General features: G+C 45.1%; 2 protein-coding genes across 2 annotated transcripts; both read right to left on the bottom strand.

Moving 5' to 3' along the window:
• Positions 1 to 28: 28 nt before the first annotated feature.
• On the bottom strand, positions 29 to 3,366 carry LOC133919863 (probable fucosyltransferase 8). Its single transcript, XM_062364405.1, has 2 exons — positions 2,956 to 3,366; positions 29 to 1,672 (listed from the first exon to the last, which is right to left on the bottom strand). The coding sequence occupies exons 1-2, from the start codon at positions 3,191 to 3,193 to the stop codon at positions 198 to 200; spliced, it is 1,713 nt and encodes a 570-aa protein (XP_062220389.1). The 5' UTR covers positions 3,194 to 3,366; the 3' UTR covers positions 29 to 197.
• An 8,570-nt stretch (positions 3,367 to 11,936) lies between these two features.
• LOC133917727 (cell number regulator 1-like) lies at positions 11,937 to 13,173 on the bottom strand. The gene is made up of 4 exons (XM_062361590.1): positions 12,950 to 13,173; positions 12,798 to 12,869; positions 12,475 to 12,687; positions 11,937 to 12,355 (listed from the first exon to the last, which is right to left on the bottom strand). Exons 1-4 carry the CDS (start codon positions 13,122 to 13,124, stop codon positions 12,264 to 12,266), a joined length of 552 nt encoding a protein of 183 aa, XP_062217574.1. The 5' UTR covers positions 13,125 to 13,173; the 3' UTR covers positions 11,937 to 12,263.
• Positions 13,174 to 22,479: the final 9,306 nt, after the last annotated feature.

Below are 22,479 nucleotides of genomic sequence, written 5' to 3'. Positions count from 1 at the left end.
TATATGTCCGAATTGTTCTATCAAGAACGAATTTGAATTCAGCACATGAAGGTATATATCTTTGTAATATCCAGGTGTACAAGAAGATACCGATCGAAAACGAATACAACGAATCTCCAAAGGCCTAATTACTCCACAGGACTAAACGTACATGCGCAATTCGGAAGGCGGGATTGAATCAAACTGTCCACTCGAAGTTAGCTGTCGAACAACTTGAGACCGAACCCGACGTCCTCGCAGTGCCGGACGTACGGCTTGACGACGGCCACGTCGACCTCCTTCTTCGCCCTGCAACTGAGGATCGGCGGCGAGTGCAGGCACGGCTCGACGGACGCCGACCGGACGCACGCGACCTCGGACCTCTCCTTGTCCCAGTCCGGCCGGAGCAGGATCCACGGCTTCACGCCGGCGAAGCTGTACGCGACGTACCCGAACGTGGACCAGGCGCTCATTGTGATCTTGTCGCAGTAGCTGAGCAGGTAGATCTCGGCCAGCGCCTTCTGGTTGTGCTCACTCGACGTGTACTGCTGCTGCTCCTCGTGGCTTGGCTGGTACACCGCCACGATCTCGCCGGTCTTGGTCGGATTCTCGTAGTACATGCCACGGATCTTCTCGTAGTACCCTGAGTACAGGGAAGCGATCAGAACGGCCTTCACCTTCCCTGCATCAGCTGTCGAGTTTGTCGGCTCGGCGGTGCCGAGTTCCGGCAACAGCTGCTGCTCCCTGATGCACCTGATGAGCTGATCATACATGTTCTCGAACTTGACCGGCTTCTCGGGGAAAATCCGAATCTGAAACCCGATCTTCTCGTCCACCCTTGTAAGATACGCTTCGTAGTATCTTCTTATGATCCCCCAGACTCGGTTCGTCGGGTGGAAGAGGTACCGTCCCAGGTGATGGAACACCGCCTCCTTCTGCGGGAACATCCTTGCGAGCTCCTTCTCGAACATCGGCGTCAGGAAGAGCGCCGGCGCGAAGTAGCTGTCAGACTTGAGTATCATCCAGTTGAACTTGCTGAGCATCACCTGATCCTCATCGCAGAAGACATTGTCAGACAGCTTCAGGCGGAACTGCTCGACGTGGAGGTAGACGTACGGCGGCAGCGACGACGCCGGCATGTTCGGGTCGTCGTTGCGGATGACATTGTTCTTGAGCATGTTGGCGTAGCTCTCCGGCGCGCCGATGTGGAGGCTCTGGGGGTTGTTGTGAGGGAAGTTCCCAGGGAGCACCCACGAGCTGCCCGGGAACGGCTCGCAGAAGAGGCCCTCTTGCTCCGGCGCGACGTGCATGAGGAGCACCCGGTCGGTGAGGAGGGCGTAGAGGAAAGTGGAGGCGATGGTGAGCATGCGGTTGCCGAGGCCGTTGCAGGGGAACCACACCACGTACTTGCACTCCGAGTTGTCGACGTTGCGCCCGGCATTGAGCTGCTTGATGGCCCTGCGGTAGCGCTTGGTTCCCGGGCCGCATTTCTTGTGGTACACCTCGTACTTCCTCAGCTTCTGCACGAGGTAAGGGGAGAGCGGGAAAGGGGATGGCTTCCGGTAGAGATTCGATTTGTAGCGGCTCTGGCAGGACGATTCTTGGAATGCCGCAGAAAGTAATCCTCCGAGCAGCTTGTCCTGGGACAGAGGTGTTGTGGTCGATGCAGAGACGTTCTTCGGAGTAACAGTTTCTGCAGAAAAGACACAGAACCGAATGAGCGACCACATATGAGGTGTCAAAAAGATGGGAAAAAATAGCTCAATACTACTGCAAAAGATGTATGAATTGGAAAATACCGTAACTTCTTTATTTTCTGTTAAACACTTTGTTAGATGCTCCTCATTCCGGATAGAAACAACAAAGCAGAGCTAGTCCAGAAATTAAATTAGACAACATATTTAATAATCAAGTTTACGGCTGCGTGCTTCTCCAGATGCAGAGTTTGGGATAATTTTAATTCCAATATCTAAAAAACTTAAGAATCAAGACCATTTACTTTAAAATATATACAAATGGTTTATTGCTAAACTAAGTGCACATCGTCTGTTTCAGATCTTTCTTACAACAAAGAAAAAGAGAAAAACATTCTTAAATTGGGTCCCGATGTAGTTAGCAAATGATTTCATATGACTCAACTGGCTGTCATAGCGCAAGTACGGCAGAACTAAAGTGCAACCCATCACTTCTCAGGTACCATTTTGAGTTTAGACCAACATTATCGCTGGAACGTGAACCGTGATCAAGGGAAACTACCACCGCACTCACTCTGTCTGGAGACTTGTTGAATATTATATTACTACTTTAAGAATAACAGTTTGTCTCCTAAAGCCAGGGACCGCTCGAGTGAAGGCTGGGCTCTGGGCCATCTAGAACACACTCAAGCCACCGACAAGCTACCCTTTCCGAAGAAGTAGAGATGAGGCAGGACAAGATCCGGCAATGATGCACCAGTGTGATGGATGCACCAGGATTCAGGGCACCGCTCACCACTGACAAAAACATGGTCGCCTTCCAGAAACTCACTGTTCAAGCACACAGCACGCTGCAAGTGGGATCTGATCTCGGACGAGTATCCAGAGAGAGAGAGAGAGAGAGAATGCTTGCTCGTGCGTGAAGTAGATCGGTGATCCGAGCACAAATTTGGACTGCCTAAGCAAGCCAGATCCGCACTTCATACGCAGGACTACTAACGAATTAACGATGGCGTCCTCGTGAATCAGACTTAGCTGCCCCCTGACCAAACGCCAATATGCAGTCCACCTTGAGGAACCGTAGAGGCGCAGAATTGCTTACGAGTTACGACAGCAGCTGCTTCTTCATAGGCCAACACCATTGAGAACTGGGGCGCGGAACACGAGAATTCCCTCGCACACTGCCGATCAACGAGCTTCTCTGCCTCACGTTGGATGTGATGTTCCCAATTCTGATTCAGAAACCACAAGCGGAAAAAGCGCAGGGGAAAAAGAAGCTTACTTCGACTTTGAGGCGTTGCGCCGGCGGCGACGTGGGGGTCGACGGGCTTGGGGCCGGAGGAGGAGGAGGGGAGGGAGCTGCTGCCCCAGCGGCCGCCGAAGACGAACACCAGGAGAGCCAGCGTGATGAGGAAGCCGACCAGCACCATCTCCGGCCGGACGCCGGAGCCGCGCCACACGGCCCTCTTCTTATCCTCCTCGGCCGGAGCCCGAGGGCTCCGCGCCCGCCTCACGTCCATCTCCCTCCCGGCCTCCCAGACTTTGCTACTTCACCGCCTGCTCTGCTTCTTGATCCCCTCTGGCTCTTGACCTCTCGTTTTGATCCGTGCGTTGCTTGTGCCGGCTTCTCTCCTCCTCCTTGGAGGCGTGGAGCTGGTCAACCTGTTGGAAGCTGCGGGGGCTTGAAACGGAAGGAGAGGGAGTGACGCCGACGTGTGCCCGATCATACACATCGGAAGTCCTGTTCCCTTGTTGGTTTCTGCAACGCCCACTTATTCTATTCGCATTTGCTTGCGAGTACTCCAACTGTTGTGTATTCGCGCGGGAGCTATTGGCTAGCTTTTTGGATGCTGATTAGTTAGTTTGTAGGTCACCGTGATATAGGGATGAAAACGAAAATAAGAATTATCGATTTTCCAAGGCTCTTTTCGAAGAGTTCCGATTGAAGCAGCGAAATGGTATTCCGAAGAAATAGAAACGAAAACAGTATTTTGTCTTAGAAATGGAAGCGGAAATGATTTTAGATCTTCCGGTCATTTTCGGCTTTTTCTATTGAATCGGTAATTATCGTATTTTAGACCCAGTAATTACCATTTTTCACCCCATATATGAAGACCTATATCCACAAGAGCAGCCCAGCCATCAGCACTCCACACTTTGGCAGCCCCTCTGGCCTCTAGACTAGTCCTCACTTCTTGCTCGTCACAACCGCTTCTCTTCGACTCTCTCTGACCTTAAGGCTGTCGACCCCCTGCGCCTCCCTCTCGTCCACCGCCAACGGGCCACCGGTGGTGCCTCATGCTTGCGGATGGCGGATCCCCTTCTCTGGGAGCCCGTTTGGTCGTCCCGTCCTCCATCTTCCCTAATACACGTTGTTGCTGCCGCCACGGCGCTGGCCTCAGCCACTGACGATGACCCTTGACGGGATGAGTCAATGATGCAGACGATTGGAGAAACGTAATCCTGGAAGCGCCTTCTAATGGAGCCGCCCGCCTCTCGTGATGTCACCACGACCTCTCGAAACTCGTCAACCGCGAGCAGTGCAGGTGAGTTTCAAAGCTTGTTACTTCATTACTAGTTAGGTTCTAGCCTTGATGCAATCCCCAGTCCCTAGATCTAGATGTATGAACTACCGACTAGAAAAAATGTGTCTTCTTTTGGGGCGGTTTCTTGAATCTCTTGTGGCTGTTAAGGAGAGAATTTGGGTTCCTTGGAATGGGTAGCACTGCAATTTGGGTTCCTTGGAGTGGGTAGCACTGCAATGGGGATTGATAGGTAGCTTGAAATTGTAGTGCAACAAATTGTTTACTCATAGCAATCTATTTAGCCTACAGCAGAAATAGAACTAGCCTTGTTAGGTTCTTTACTCTTTATTGTTTGTCCTGGAAGATTCTTTTTGTTTGATAAGCAATTAGAGGAACAAAGTGATGGTTGTGGCTGATGCAAGTGAAGATATAGTAGATGGTTAGTCTGCATCATCTACAACACCTGTAGAAGCAACAGTCGTAGCAACAACAACATCAACTTCAGTTCAAAGGGGATTAGAAGTAGTAATGATAGGACCTGAAGCTCAAGGAGTTTCATCCACCACCAGTGGAAGTGACACAGAGGGACATGGTACAAATGCTAGTGATTCAATTATCATTTATGTGAAAAATGGTGGCCAGCCTCCAGAAAAGAAGCAAAAGAATTTGACATCATATGGTTTGGCTTTACTTCACCAAGAATATGATTGAAGTGGAGGAGAATGGCAAGTTGATTAAGCCGGTGTGGGCACATTGCAACTTCAAAGGGTGTAATAACAAGAGTAGCAAACTTAGAGATGAGAGTGGATTTGGAACAACTGGGTTTTGAACTCATCTGAACAATTATCATAGTATTGTCAAAGGCCAGCAACAACTCAAAGTAGAAATTGATCATGAGAAAGTATAACTATTCTTGAACCTTAGAAGTATGATCAAGATGTTAGCTTGAAGAAGTTATATACTGCAATAATCATGCATGAGCATTCCTTTAATTTAGTTGAGCATTAGTACTTTATTGAGTGGGTCAAATCCTCACGTCCTAACTTTTCTATCAGGTCCTGTGGCGCCGTTAGGAATGATACAATGGACATTTATTTGGAAGAAAAAGAAAATATGTATGCACATTTTAAAACCATTCCATCCCTCTTTAGTGCAACAATGGATATGTGGACATCCAACCAGAACAAGGGCTATATGTGTTTCACTTTGCATTGGACTAGTAATGATTGGAAAATTCAGAAGAGGATTGCCAATTTTTTCCATGTCAAGGGACACGTACTAGTCAGTTCTTGTATCTTGAAATGGTTTGTAGAGACAAAAATGTTTTATTTGACTTTGTACAATGCAACTTCAAATGATGTATGTGTTAAGGATGTTATTTTAGACCTCAAGAAGCATAATCCTTTAATATGTGATGGTCTATTTTTCATGTGAGATGTGCCAACCACATCCTTAATTTGGTTGCTATAGATGGTATCCGTGTTGTTGCATCTGAAACTAACATCATAAGAACATTTGTACTTGCTGTAAAGGGCTCTCCATTGCAGTGGGAAGAATTCATGAAGTGTGCTACTGAGTGTGGATTGGACACAAAGGAGGGTATGTCACTTAATGTTTGTACAAGATGGAATTCAACCTACATGATATTGAGAGATGGCATGTATTATAGGCCTGCGTTTGAGAGACTCAAGTCCTATGAACGCCGAAGGTATGAGAACATTGCTTCTACTCCTACAGAATGGGACAAGGCATAGTCACTTATTTCATTCTTGAAAAGTTTCTTTGATCTTATGGAGTTTTTTCTAGCACTTTATATCCAACAGCAAACTTGTTCTTTAGAGATTTTTGTGGCATTAAAATTGTGCTTGTAGATATGTGCCATAAACATGACCCCGCTATTAGAGTCATGGCATTACCTATGATGGTTAAGTTTGACAAGTATTGGAAGAAGTCAAACATGGCACTAGCTCTAGCAAATGTTCTTGATCCTAGGTTCAAGAGAAAAGCTGTAGAATTTTACTTGATGAAGCTATATCATGACTCCTATAAAGTTGAACTTGAGAAATTTAACACTCTGTTAAAGAAGATGTATCAATGCTATGCTTCTTCTCCTCCTTCTTCAATGTCAAACAGTAAAGCTCCTTCGGCACATGTAGATCGGTTCGTAGACAACGCAGATCATGAATTTGATAACTCACTACTTGAAACACCTGCCTATGAATGAGATGATGGATCCAATGACTTCGAAAGATACTTGGTTGATCCACTATTTAAGGTTACTAAAGCTAATGAGCATATATTTGATATTCTATCATGGTGGAGGAGCAAGACACATGAATATCCTATCCTCTCAAGACTTGCTCATAATGTGTTAGCCATCCAAGTGTCAACGATTGCTTCAGAATCTGCTTTTAGTACTAGTGACGGTGTCATTGATCCATTTTATAGTCACCTTGATCCTAAGGTAGTAGAATCATTAATCTGCACCAAAGATTGAATAGGTACAGCAAGAAAAGGTGAAAGTCTAAAGTTCATTTTGGTTTTAAATGTACAAGTCATGACCTTATTGCTAATTTAATAATGTAGTTGACATCTGATTTTTCAAATTCTAGGAATGTATCTTCAGTTGTTGATGATCTGGAAGTTCTTGAGGTCATTGAGAATAATCTATGTTGAGGTCAGTACATCATAGTATGTATATGCATGAGCCTTTTTTTCTTTTTCTTTGCCCAGTCACCCCGCCCAGTATATTGAGTTCAGTACATCATATTATGTATCTACATCATATTATGTGCATCATATTATATATATGTATGGGCCCTGCCTCCTAGCCGCCCCCACTCGCCCCGGCCGCGCCACCACTCGGCCACCCCACCTCGGCCGCGTCGTCGCCTAGTCACCCCGCCCGGTACGGCCCGCCATGCCCCAACCATGCTCAGACTGACCCGGTACAACATTGTGCTTCACGGACCGTGCCATGAGTCATGATGTGTGCCGCGCCTCTGACATGAGGGCTAGCATGACATAGCCCGTTTAGTTAGTCGGGCCAATCGGGCTGTGCCGGACCGAATGACCCATTTGGTCAGATCTGGCCTGTGCATAGATGACTTCTTGTGTGTGTTAGGGGCTGTTGAAATGTGCTTAGTGTTAGTTATGCCATTTCCACCCTATGAGGTGTCTATCGTAGTGTACAATCACAAGTGCAGTACAAGTGCAGAAACTGTCTCTAGAAGCTTTGGGGTTTTCTGCGCCAGTAGGCTGGTTCCAAGAGGGGAATATGCCATCGTCTTCAGGAATCATGTGACACGGATTCCCAACATGAATAATTAAATCTTGTAAAGAACATTGTTTAATGCAACAATTTACCCCTAGAAGCAAACCCTAAAGGAACCACAACATCGGTTGAGGAGAAAACTTTCCGGCAGAAATTTCGTGACACGGAGTACTAATCCAAGGAACCATGCATGTGCCGAGTACTTATTGCATCACTGTTCTTCCTCGGTTGCCACTCTCATCTAACTCGTCAATAGCAAAACAGTCAGATAGCGCTGGACAAGAGAAAACACCAAATTCTAACCAAAGAACCAACAAGTAAAGAAAAGCACACATTGATTAAGGACGTTAGCTAGAAATGGAGGCGTCAACAGAAGCACAACTACATGAACCAGCCGCCGTCATGAAGTGACACTGTCACCAATCCTAAAAAAAGGTGAGTCTTTTTTTTAGAATGGGTGATTTTATTAGATCAGCATAGACATATTACAAACAAAAACCTGGGAAAAGGAGACCACAAAAGAAAAAGCACAATACTTGTTTCTAACACCCCAAGCTTTATCTTTGATCCACCGTCATCCGACATGGTCGTAGTAACCGGAGTCGAACACTGCACCAACGAGGAGGGGTCATTAAAGACCATTAGATTTTTTCCAGCCACCATCAGTAGCATCCTGCAGCTAGGATACATTGAAGATGTTGAACGCTTCGGGTAAACTTGTCGGCCAGAAAGGAACTCGACACCATTGAACATGACGATGACTCGAAAGGGAGACTCAGCGCCTCCGAGGAGCATGTCGGTGACCCGGATTTGAAGCTCGCACCCCTTCTCAGAGATGCAGCCCACCAAACACACATACACATACAACACCAAACAGCATACCCATACAAACATACCTCATACAGCTAAAGAAACCATGGAGAAGCAAAAGCACCGGTGGATCACATACCAAATCCACTGAAACAACTTAAAAACTAACCATATTGCAAGACTATGAGTAGATATATTACTAAACGAAGAGGGCCGGGCCACCATCCTCCTCCGACACCAGCAAGCCGTCGGAGGCAAGGGGCCGGCCGATCACCTCAAATCGCCTCTGGTTCGCCTCGAGTCGCTCCTGAAAGACTCGCGATAGAAAAGACACAAAAAAAAGTGAGTCTGTCACCAACAAATCCACAAAACAAATTCGTCTCGTAACGAGTAACGATCGGGAAGGCTATGCTCACAGGTAGCACACATTTTTCTATGAAACCAGCGGAGGTTAAAAATTTTGCCCAGTGTTTTTTTCTTCGCTCACGGGTGAAATCACTGAAATTCAAGTGAAATTTCGAAAATTTTGGACAAAATTTTTGGCTGAAATTAGCGAAATTTCAGCAGACTGAAACCATTGAGCCCCAATTTGACACCATAATTCAACAAAAATAATGTAAATAATTGTAATATATGTCACAATCAATCTAAGTAAACTTGAAAACAAAGAATATCCGTAGTAACAAACTTGCATTGAACTGTGGAGCATGCCTGATTTCGTTAGATATGATTGTCTTCTCTCCTCTGCACTTTTTTACTGGAAGCGGGAGTGCAGAACCTTTTCTGATGATGCTACATCAGTCAGCTGCAGATTTAAACAAGCTTGATGGTTCAGGGCTCACTCCTGTTATGGTTGCTGCCGAGTCAGGTCATGTTGATATTTTCCGGCTCTTAGTGATGGAGGGGGCAGATATTTCGATCAGAATTGCAGAAGGGAAATCTGTTGTGTCTATTCTTCGACAAAAATCTTCAGCGACTAGAGATTGCTTTGAACAGATCTTGCGCCAAGCTTCACTAGCCAATGCACTCACAAGTCATGCATTATTCAGACCTCTGCACTATGCAGCCTGAATGGGTGACACATCCTCTTTACTGCAACTCCTGAAAATGGGCAATGATCCCGATTGGCTGGATGAAGATGGCTACAGCCCTCTGATGCATGCAGCTGCTTCCGGTAGGTCAGAATCGTGCAAGATATTGGTATCACATCGAGGGGCAGATTGCAGCCTAGTGAATGAAAGAAGCGAGACTGCTTTATCATCACCAAGGAGGAGGAGCAGATCGAACAAAGCAATGGATGAGTGGTTGCTGGATCATCTTTCACGTGCCCATGCTCTTGCAGGGGAGGAGCTGATGAAGCACACGCGAGAAGGGAAGGGACCACCCGCGTGGTCCAGACGCCGCCACCGCTTAGGTGGGAAGGCAAGATTATTTGAAAATAAAATACACATTTGTGAGAGTCAGATTAGATTTGCGGACAAATATGGAGTTTGGTGGTCATGCTCCCGGATGGAGTCAAGCTGATGGGGTTCGACCCCTCATTTCGCATCCTCCAGATCTCTATTAAAGATCGCGTCATGAGAAAGCGCTGTTAAAAAAAGTTTATTTTTTAAAAGTTAGGTTAGATTTGGAATAGATTTAAGATGATTTATCAATTAGGATTGAATTTATATAAATTGGACCGATTTTTTTTTATCAATTAGCAAAATTCGTCAAATTTCGCCATAATTTTTTTCAAGCTCGGCAGTGAGCGAGCATGATTGCAAGCACGCATTGCACGCCGCCTGGAGCTACCCATCCGTGATCCAAGACGTGGCCGCGGACGGAGCCATCAGTCATGCCCCGCTTTTACTGCTCGGCCACGAGCGGCATGGACGACAGCATGAGCATCATGTCAATGTGGCATTGCCGAGGCTTGCCGCTTGGCGCTTTGCCAACTTCACTATGCGTGGATCCGAGAGACCAGGTAAAGAGATGGGTGGCCGCGTCGGTGCTTACTGGTTCGAAGAGTTCTCGGCGGAACCACGGGCGCGTGACGCAGGCGGAACCCTTGCCGTGTGGCGAGGGAAGCCGGGAACCTCTGCGGCGGCGCCATGACGCTCTGCCGGGGAAGCCCCGGACTACCGCGGCTAACGGGCCCGAAAGGTAGAGACGGCGAATTCCTAAGGAACATACGGTGGTATGTACAATACAAGCCTAATTATGTAGCGTTTGTTGATAAAAAAAAGCCCAATGCAAACAAGAGCTCGTGAGGGGTACGTCTGTGGTGGCCCGCTTAGCTGGGATGTGTTTTGTTGTCTGAATTTTTTTATTTGGTGGATACAAATAATTTTATAGAGAAATTATTTGATTATTTATATCCGATTCGACCGGTTACTGAGAGACGATTCTGACAAATTTTTGATCAAATTTTAAATTTTAGCAAATGAATTTTGTCTGAATTTCAACCGAATTTCGAGCGGTTTTCGCGATAATCGTGAATTTTCGATAACCGCTCGAGCTCGGTAACCGACGGTCGGTCGGTAAGTTAAACCTTGCGTATAAGCATTGATCTCTATTCTAAATTTGAATATAAGATTATACATCGCCACTATTATAATTTGTATATATTGAATGATCGCAATTCAAGCTACTTGTGACCTTAGTTGAGTTCCTGTACATGGCAACTGGCAAGTACTACGTATTTAACATAAAACTGGAATTGGATTTCTCATGGGAAAAAAGAGTTTGATTTGACATATTTCTCAATAATCTGCAGGACAAACGGATTTGTTAGCACCGAGAAAATTTGTTCAGTTTGCTTTTGATCTCCAATGCGAAGAGAAAAACAGGGAGAAGAGATTTTTTTTTAACCAATAGCCATTTATAATTGTATGGACTTCACCGATAGGAAGCATCAAAACAGACCACAATCATATGAACTTCAGTTTGATAGCAAGCAACAAAGGAGACCAAGAATTACGTATCCTAATTATGGGGGAGAAACATTTACAGTCAGGCCAACTTGGCACATCTAATAGGAAAATATTAAAACATGTGAAAATGAATTGAGTACTGAAAACAAATCAAGAGTTATCTTCCAACAAAAATGCTACAACTAGCTATCAAATATAAAAGAATAGCTACAAGATCAGTTTAGCGGTTTTCATTTCATTTCTTGCCATCAATCTTGGCTGAGGCCAGCCAAAATAAGCAGTAGAAATTAAGAGGAAATGGGTGCTAACCTCGCTGACATCCTTGGTGACCGCAGGCGATGCCTCGCCAATTTGATCAATTAACTAAAAAAATGAGGCGAGAAAATGCACACCGATTACAAAGCACAACTTACGATTATAATGGTAGTATTCAGACAAATATCCATGTACATCTGTGTGATTTCATTAACTGCATACAAACTGCTACTATTGTTTTCTAACACCTTCAAAATTGAGTTACTCATATTTAGTATAGTGCTACTTATTTAACATAGCAAGATCCCTGCAGATCAGTGTGATTTCACAAGCGAATAAAACTACATATTCTTGTTTTCTAATACTTCTGAAATTAAATCACAAGTATTTAGCACAGGGCTATCTCATTATTCATTGACATAGCAAGCTAGCATTAGTAAGCATAAGCAATATAGAACGATAAAGGAATCACCGAACACAGAAATTTTGAAGAGCAAAGAGTAAAGGCCTGTTCACAGTTTCTCTGGAGTGAAGAAGTTGTTCACAGCATGACATACACCAATCCGACGGTCTACGACTTCTTGCCGACGTGGCTCAACCGGTGATGACCTTTACCCCAGCTCTAGTATAATAAGATTACATGTAATCCGCTTAGTTAGAATACATTACAGATGCTAAGTAGACAATGCGCAGTTACCACACACCCGACTGAAACCAGGCTGTCTGATTTCTTGACGAGAAAAAGCCACAGGACAGAGCAAACTCAAGGATCACAAAAGCAAAGCACCGCCATTTCACATCCACCAATGCATCATCTCGTCATGCCGTGCGACATGGCCGGCGCCCCCATCACCGCGCCGCCGGTAACGCCTCGCCTCCGCCGGTCGATGTTGGCATCCCAACCTTCTCACGCGCAAACACGAATTGTCAGCACCCAAAGAAGATTTGCTTGCGCTGAAGCAAGCAATCAACCAACAGCAACACTAGGCCAGCGCCTGAGAAGCGAGCAAATATGCACTTACCGATCCCCAGGTCGAAGCCGCGGTTCTTGAGCTCCCGGTACTCCTGGCACAGCGCCAGGTGCTCGCAGCAGCAGTGCACCAGGAAGTCGGGGCACTCCCCCTCGTCCAGGTCGTACTGAGCCCTCAGCCTGGAGCGGTAGAGGCACGAGTACAGGCACCCCATCCCCGTCGAGGCGCAGATGAGCGCATAAATCATTCCACTCGCAATGCATGCTGCGAAATCACAGTTTTGCAGCAGCAGAGGATCGGGAAAGATAGATCTTTGAGTGGTTTCAGAATCCAGGAGGAAAGATGAACGGAGACGAAGGAGAAAGAAGACTCACAGCAGGTGCCTTCGTCCACGATGTCAGCGATCTGCCCGAACGTGATACAGGGGCACAGGCATGTGATGAGACCTGATCTCCATGAAAGAAACGGATGTGAAGTAGTAGGCAACCATTGCTCTGAACTCTGAAGAAGCAGAAAGGGGACTTACAGTTCCCCGGGTCGTCCATGCAGTGGAAAAGGCCGGTGGACCACGTCCTCAGCGCGCCGCCGGGGCGTGAAGGGTTCATGTTCATCCCGTGTTGGTATGCTGCCGGCGGCGGCGCCGTTGGCGGAGCTCCGGTGCTGTACTTGTTATACGCGTCGGGCGGGGCGGCAGGATACATTGCTTCGGAATACAGTTTTTTGTTTATGCGAGTGGTGATGCGGAAGACAGGACCTGGTTCGTCTTTTAAGGATTCTTTGAACCTGAGAAGACACGTGAGGAGTCTCTGACAAGCTAGCACTAAATAATGCACCACGCTTCATCCTCTCGGAGTAAATAATTAGCCTTCTTCCAATACTCCAATATTGTTGATCTTTTAAACATTAGGTGTTCACGAGTAAGTAAAAATTTGATACGTAAGCTATTTAAATATGAGAGATGAAGCTTGTTTTTTTAAAGAATCTAGCTAGTTAAACCATCTAAGACGTAAGACATCACACTAATTCCTATAGTTTTTTTCCTTACGCTCTCTCTACCTCCACGTTTGATCATTTGTGTCCTTCATGACACAAGCATGGCTCATTCCTCTTTCTGTAAAGCAGCACAATTGACCACATAATTAAAATAATAGTTTTGATCATATTACATACAACCATTAATTATCTTGAGGTCTGAAAAAACATATAAACACCGTGCATTGAAAACTTATTTCTTAATAACAATTTCTTACACTCTCTTCTCTCAGATATTACCTAAGAAACAAAGCATTGTGAGTGGCCTTAGCACTGCGCTTTTCATCCACATATAAGCCATACAATGTTGGTGTGCTCCTTTTCTAGGAAAAGATGCACGTGCATTTCCTAAATTTCAAATGAGAAGTTTATGATCAGTAATCCAACGTAGATAGTAGTTGCAAAGTGGTAAGAGCATCTCGATGATGCTCCAACAGAGCCTCTATCTCACCCTCCATCCCAAATGTTTAAAAATCAATCCTCAATAGAGCCTCCATCTAACATGGTATTTTGATGTGGACGCCATCCCAGTCCTTCCGCATACCAGATATGGCGTCTCTCTCCCCCTCACACCATTCTCTAACCATCCCTCGCCCCCTTACGCTCCCCCACTATCCGGCTTCGAGAAGATCTCCTCCAAGGCCCCCTTTCCTCTGCCCCCGCCCCGCTCCCCACCTCCCAAAAGTACTATGTAGTCCTCCCCACCCTCACATATGGTGTCCTCTAGCGCGCCATCGACAACGTTGACAACCTCCTCTCCTAGATCGTCGGTGCCAACCGCTACTGGGACCGCGCGTGCGAGCAGATGGACCATCGCAACTACCGTATCACCATCTAGGTCTCTGAGCTCGAGGCCTCTCTCGCTTCTAGGTCCACCGAATGTGAATCCCTCTCTAAATCTTTGTCCCAACGGGATGCTGAGATCTCCGAGCTTCGTGACAAAATCACCTCTCTTGAGGGGAAGCTGGACGTTCAGAGGCCCATGCTCGCGGAGCAGATCGGTTGTGCCTCCAAGCTGTACGACGAGATGCAGGAGGTGGTCAAGTTGGTGGACGTGGATGTCACCACACACTGTTTGACTCGGTTTTTGTGTGGAAGGAGATGGACGTGGATGGGAGCCTCAAGGTGTCGCTGGAAGGGACAAAATTAGCGTATGAGCTTGAGGCCATGCCCTGGAGAAGGTTGGAGCATGTGTCGATGAGAAGGAGAACAAGGTGAAGGGTTTGGGGGAGAGGGTGGATGAGCTGATGCGGGGGAAGGAACACATTGGGATGCTGCTAATTACAATATATTATTACTAGTTTAGTGCTCATGCGTTGCAACAGAAATAAAATTTACACAAGATAACATCAAACATATACGTAGATATTTCTTATATCAATGGATCTAAGGAGTGATTCTCCGACCAGTGTTCTTATCATGTAGAAATTTAATCACATCCTATTGCACTCTGAGAATAATAGTGAAACAGTTTCAATTATCATGGCAGGAAACCACGAAACCGTGACCAATGACTATACATATAGATGAGTTAATTGCTATAAGTCACCCTTGAATGTCTACAAAAACAAAACGATGAAAGATACAAAAATTATAATATCACTTAGTCAAAAGTTAAGATTTGCCTATAACCACGTCATTATCAAGATTAGATTTGACCAATATCAAAAGAGAAAGCAGCATACTTATACCAGAGTGCCCAACACAATAGTGCACGCAATAATTATAGCTTAAAATCTCTCATGCCCATCAACAAATTTTTTTTTTTGATGATTCATTCATTCACCAACAAAGACACGTGTCAAGATGGGGAAAGAATAAGCATAGCCAACATCCTCCAAGCTCAAAATTACCAATATGATGCACAACAGATACAATAAGCAATGAAGCATCCATAGATCATTAAACATAAAGCAAGAATAAGCCCCTAACCCACATTGAGCCTCTACTGATCATCTCTAAACAACTCATTTTTACATGATTGTTGAACAAACAATAAAAGAAACATACTCAATAAAAAATTCAATTTATTACAAAATAGCTCTTGAACACTTGATATATGTAAATACACAAGGTAGTTCATACATTTCCAATTACCTACTACGAAATTTCAGGTCTCTTAAGTACATAATAGTGCAAATGTACCACAAATGAAAGTTACAATAAAGATTGGATTTACTATTTTGATAATACACTGAAAAATCAGCTAAGGAATGTGAGCATTGAAGTACCAACACTCAGCAAACAAGGTAACTAATCCAAATGGAGTCTCTCAGATACTAATCTTCCTCCATTCATTAGAGAATACTTAATCACAATTTAGTTAGATTCAAATGGTGCATATATATGCATGGAAGCATATTTGAGATATCGTAAGAATTTAGAAAATATGCCCTTCCTTCTGCATCACTGGATTATTTTTCTAGAAGTTTTCACCCTTCGCTCCCAGGACTCAGATCACACACACAAATAGATGATTCCTTTCAGAGTTCAGACATGTATGGAAGCAACTCAGAGATGATTGTAAAACTACATTATTATTTTTTAATATATTGAAAATTGATTTCATCATATCATTTCTCAAATCACAACACATAGACTTACCTTTCTTTTGCAATCCAACAATACAGGTCAACTATTGAATTACCAGAGTGTAGGTAGTAGCATGAAGCATATCCAGTTGCGCGACTTGGCTTACACATAAGCTGCACATAGAGGTTCAACTTAAGGCAAAGAGAAGACTACCTTCTAATAGGGCAAAACATTAGTTTTAAATGAAAGATACAGAAGTCTATTACAAAAGACGTGTAGAACTGCATTTATGCAAATTATGCCATCCTCACATGTGACTATGAGAGTGAGCTCTCCCTCTCTAAGATCCAGATGTCTTGTCTGAATCACTTATTGATGAATTATTGGTTCTTACCATATAAAGCCTACATTGCCTTTATGGAGCTTAGTGAGTAGCTCCTTCGCACATGCTAACAACATTTTATATGTCATAACCGTAGTGTTGAATGGTCTAGCAGTCCATGGTATATACCAGCAACACACTGTATAAGTTCTAGCCAATGAATGAAGATGCGAACATGCCATGAGTATGGAAATATTGTTATATAAGATAACTTAATCCACAATCTATTATGGCCTAATCTATCCTATCTGCTCAGTAGCATTATGTATAAAATTATTTTACTTCAAGATCAAAGCATGTTACAACACCACACGAGGCGCAATGAGATCAGATTCGTTACCACATTTGGGCCGAGCGATGCGAACTGGGACGGTTGGTAGTATGACACCCCTACCACCTGCGCCTGTAACCTCGTCTGCGACAAAAGAAGACACCAACCTTTCAGCCACCAACGGGCTATGGGAAAACTCTCCCACTCCATGGACAAGCAATGAGAAATTCGAACCTTGACAACACCAAGGGGGTTGATGATGATGGCGGACACGAAGTTGGTGCCGGCGGTGGAGAGCGCACGCTTGTCCATCCTAAGCTCCTGGTCGGCGGAGGGCCCAGCATGGCGGCAATGCCGCCGGAGAGATCGACCCCCGTGGTGGCAACGGTCATCTAGGAGGGGAGGCCCACCATGGTGGCACCCGGAATGGAACCCTACCCAGCTAGGGGGGTGAGTAGCGATGCAGCAATGCCCTCTCCATCTCTAGAAAGAGAGGAGATGAGTGAGAGGAGAGAGGCATGTTCAGGACTCCCACTCCCTTCAGACCAGCTCGTTCAGCAGAAGCACAGGGCAGAGGAAGCAGAGGGAGCTTAGGCTCGGATTTGCTCATCACCGACCTCTTTGATCACCCCTCCATGCTGCTACACCTCCTGTCGTTGCCACGCGCGACTGAGAAGGTGCACAAGAAAAAGGTGGCCATGGTGGCGCCGAGCTCCGATACCCTATTTGGACCACGGCGCCACTGCCTTGATCTCCTCCCGCGCCTCAATCCGGTCCGCGACTCTGTGACTCCGGTGTGAGGTATTCCAGCGACGCATGGATCCGGTGGTCGGGGAGGAGCAGAACGACGTTGGGGGTAGTGTGTTATGCGCTGAAGGCCATCGTTCATACGCTATCCTACGGAAACAGCCATCATGAATCCTGCACAGGAGGCGGAGCAGAGCGAATCAGAGGTGCAGTATGAGGGAGAGAGAGGGTGGTAGGAAACAACGGTAGCACGTGATCCCACATGTCAGCATGGTTTCATAGGGAGGGCGGGACGACCTACCTGGTACGGGAATCACTATATTTTAAGTAGTAGAGAAAATATAGGAGGGTAAAATATGGATAATCTGTTGTAGTGTGAAAAGGCATAGAGATAAAATCTTTTTTAGAGACTTCATATAGAGATATAGATGGTGTAATATGAAGTGTCTCTTGAATATGCTATAACCACATGATACAAAATCTGAGTACTAGAAACTTAGAAAAGAGTGGCCAGATCTTATCCTCTTAGGTCGACTCCAGCAGAATCGGCTTCCAGTGCTACTAGACGGATGCCAATGACGCAGCGGACGCAAAAAGGATCCAGTGGAGTCGGCTTCGAACGCTACAGGGGTGTGGGTGGAGACGATACAATATTGACGATCAGCAAATATGAGATACTCTCTCCCCTCCCTCAACATTGTTCATGGAGGATGATCGTGGGCCCGAAAAGAAGATGAGAGTAATAGAAGGTAGAAAATAAGATAGCTACTGAAGATGAAAAAATAGAAAGCACTGTAATAGTATTAAGGGATATTATAATAGTATTATAGAGAATGAATTTTTAAAGTACCTGCTGAAGATGACCTTACTATTTCCTGACTATTTGCTAATGAACAACACAGGGAGAAAAATATGCTATTTGGAGCTAAGTTTGTCATCAGACAAGTAAAACATTCATTTTTTTTTTGTATTTAATGAAATTTAGGTGTCAGGAGAAAGAAAAAAGTTGTTCAGACTTGAATGGACTAGTAAATTCCTGGCACATCAGTTTGCTCACATTGAAGACTCCTGTTCACCTAGGAAAACTTTGGAGGATCAATACTCAATGACAATACTATAATTTCTTTTTATCTTGGTTAATACTAGCTATAAGACAGATTACTTCTGATGTACGACAACATCAACTTTGCTGACATTCTTGGCCAATGCTTACCTAATGGCTAAACCTAAGTGTGTCTGCTTCTCAGAAACAATCTAGCCGTTTACGAATAAGTGAACAGCGTCGCGTCTCATCTTCTAGAAGTAGAGCATGGGAGTACTTGGTTACGATGGAGAACATGAGTTTAACATGGTTACCTGATAGACCAGACCATCAAATGAGCACAAGCAACGATAGAGGACTGCATACATGCGCAACAAATGTAGAAGCCTATCGATCAAAGGAGAAGGCATCAGATTCTTTGTCCCCACGCGCATCTCATCCCCGAATTCTAATGCCCTTCTTGTCTCAAGCAACAAATATTAATCCTCTATCAAAAAGGCAAGTGGATCCCGAGGGTCAGTCCCTTAATTCTCCTCTACCTAACAGCGCACAAGAATTCCACACCCCCGTATCGTCCTCATCCATCGGTGCATGACCGGCATCATGCGCGAAAACGTGCGGCAATTGAACTGCAAATCTACGATGCTTTCCAGCCTAACTACGCAGATGGGAACACAATATATATAGCGGTTTAGTTATCAATCGGTCACGGTCTCGTGGATACTGGATAGCGATCACCATATCAGCTGCTGACACACGAGGAAGAATCATGAACGTGCTGAGACCATTGCATGGCATTCATGCGGTACTCGCCCATCCGGGTGCTACCACATGGGGAGACGACAGTGGAGGAGTTCAAGGCATGGCTGAGCCAGTTCGACGCAGACGACGATGGCCGGATCAGCCGGGAGGAGCTGGAGCAAGTGGTGTGCAGCTTGAACCTATGGTTCACACGGCGGAGGCGCGGGAGGCGACGCACGTGGTCGATGCTAACCGCAACGACGTCGTGGATGGCGACGAGATGGGTAGGTTGTGCACCTTCGTGCACAAGCACCTCCACATCAAGATGAGCCAGCTGGAGGAGTACTACTGATTTTGTTGGAAATTTTGGTGACGTGCAAACATCGTTTGCGTATTCTTGTGCTACGAGGTTTGATATCATTCTCGACGAGTTCCTGAGTTCATTCCACGGTATTTCCTGAATGCAACTTTTTTAAAAAAAATTCATGGTCTTGGGCTAGGGTACTTAATCAAGTCAAAGAACTAGAGATGGTCTTTTCTGTACATAATGATATATACTTTGTAGTTTGCATGTACTCCCTTTTCTACACAACAACCCTTCTTTTGATTTTGTAAATTTTCAAGTTTCAACATAATCAAACATTTCTGTCTCAATGCCTTGTTGTGCCGCCTCCCTCCCCAACTACCTGTCTCGTGCCAACCTTGATCTAGGTGGTCCTCCCTGGCTATGACCTTGCTGGTGCGGTTTGATCTAAATGGCATGATTCAACCGAACATAGCTATGTGAATGCAGATCTGCTAGTCCGTGCTACCCCCTGGCTGCACAAAAGTTGGATGCGGGATAGAGCACCAGGACGACATAGGAATAAGTGACCTAGGCAACCAGAGGAGCCATCATCGGTCTTTCTCATTGTCCCTGCATCACATCCTCCACATCAATCCATCACCACAAAAGAGCTGCACTGGCCTCGTGCACAACAAGGGAGGAATGCTGCCTGAGGGTGACAGTGGGTGGATTCAAGTTTGTAGGAAGGGGCAGTGAAGCACTTTGCAGGTCCCTTTGATGCCTTCCCCTCAGCCTCCTTCGTCGCTCCTCGGTAGGTGCTTCAATTGACTCTCCACGACGCACCGAGTGACAACTTATCGAAATCCAATTCATTGTGTTCGCTATGGGGCTTTGGTCACTATGCATGTGGCTGTCCTCGGGGTGATTCTCCTTGTGTTTTCCCATGATCATGGCGCAATGCCCCTTCACCAAGTCCTTCTCCATCAGCGCTGCATTGCACTTCACCACCATCGTCTCCAAGTGAAGCTTCTTTTCCTCCCTTGAAGCAAGGCATACATGTTCTTGCTTTGAACCGTTGGAATGGTGCCTTCTCAAGGATGATGATATCTCCTTCGCCAAGTCGATGCTTGGTGCTTCTGTCCTTTTGATGGACTTAGCTCAACAATCCCTATGGATACAATCTCTCTTGCAATTTTTGACAAGCTTCATATCCCACTCAGCGCGCTTACGGTGGAGGTATTTGCAAGCGAAGCCTTGACAAAAAGTGTCATTGATCCCTCTGCACCAAGATCCTTGTCCTCAGTTGAGACTGTTGAGTCGATCAAGGAGTCACCAAGTGCCATTGTCGATTTGAACAACCTTGCACCGTCGTCTCCAGAGGGTCACTCAATAGTCTCTGTAGCCAACCAACTTTCAGAGCCGTTTTTTTGTTTGGTTCCCATTGCAACTCAATTGAGTTACAAGATGAGGTTTCACTTGGGGTCTCTCGCACTGAAGATCAAAATCTCTAGGTGGATGCTCCATCGCTAGAGGCTTTTCATCGAGGATGATATAGATGAGGCCCTTGTAGTTGTTGATGTTCATACCTTAGAGGAGCCGGTTAGCGACTTTCGTCAAAGGGAGCTTTCTTTCGAGCAACCTCCAATGCTGCAATTTGAGACCTCCTCTACAAATCTTTGTGCAAGCGGTCTGCAAGTCCTTATGAATACTTCCTAATTGCCTTCTTCACTGTTGGTTGATCGTTAGCTCTTTTTAGACAAGATCAACAAGGTTGATGGTGCCATTGAGGCGGGCTGCCACTCTCCAAAGCTAGAGTTCCCATGAATCAAGCCATCATCCAAGATGATCATCCCGTATAAGGCTACTCATCCAACCAGATCTAGGACAAGGAAGTTTTATTTAAAGGTGTTGAAGAGTTCGGGCATCATGGGGAAGGAGGAGAACTGAATGAATATGTATTCGAGGGCTTTACGAATCTCCTTAAGGAGTTGCTTCCACAAAATCTCCTTGAGCCCCTTACACGTTTGGAATGGTGTTGTGCAAAATCTCCTTGAAGAGTTCGGGCATCACGGGGAAGGAGGAGAACTGAATGAATATGTTTGCCCGAGCAGGTGTTTCTTGGGGTGGTGTTGTGTATAGTTATTCCCTCCCCCCTTCAAAGGTGGTGTACTGTCTGAGCTTAACTCTTTTTTAATATAATAGGTATATATTCTGCCTGTTCCTTTCGGAAAAAAACTTGGAGCTAAAAGATGCCTAAACTTTCAACTCGAATTTACCCAAATTCAACTTTACTCTAAATTTTCACCACAAATTGCAGCTTTCAACTCAACAATTTAAAATTTTCAACTTGAAAGCCAGCCTCATCATCTTTGGGAAAATCTTTGGTGCAAACAAACCATTCATCGTAAAGGCGCAAACACTCATCTGTCCAATCCTGATCCGAAGGCAGCTCTTCCTCTCACCATCCATTGGTCATTTTGCAAAAAGCCCCTACAGGACAAAAATTTTCATGCAAAAGGAAGAGCTGGTGGGATGGTGAGAGAAAGAGCTGTCTTCAGATCTGAATCAGACGGACAAGATTCGGTATTTGCATATTTGCATCGAATGACTTGTTTGTACCGAAAATTTCCCCTATCATCTTCCCCTCCATTATTCTCCTCCACCCAACATAGTGTGGTACAAAGCTAAGTTCAAATCGTGATAATTTCCCATGAATCCACGATTCAATTTTAGGTGGGGCAAGTAAAGGTCTGTTTGTTTTAGTTTGCAAATTGTAGATTATGATCATAATCTGTCAGTTAAAACAAACATACTGAATTGCAAAAGCTAGATTGTACCATCAGCTTTCAGATTGTAACAATCCAATAATATATTTTCTACTAATTTCTACAGATTATACAATCCAATCTTTTACGATTCATAAACTACAAACTGTTTTTTACAATCCATATTTAAAACAAACCTAACTAAATAAGTTAGCCTCCATTGCAACCTGTGATCCAGATTTAGACAGGCCAAATTAG

Source organism: Phragmites australis, chromosome 5 (assembly GCF_958298935.1).
Source record: "Phragmites australis chromosome 5, lpPhrAust1.1, whole genome shotgun sequence".
Taxonomy (NCBI): Eukaryota; Viridiplantae; Streptophyta; class Magnoliopsida; order Poales; family Poaceae; genus Phragmites; species Phragmites australis.
This window is presented reverse-complemented; position numbering and strand designations above follow the sequence as displayed.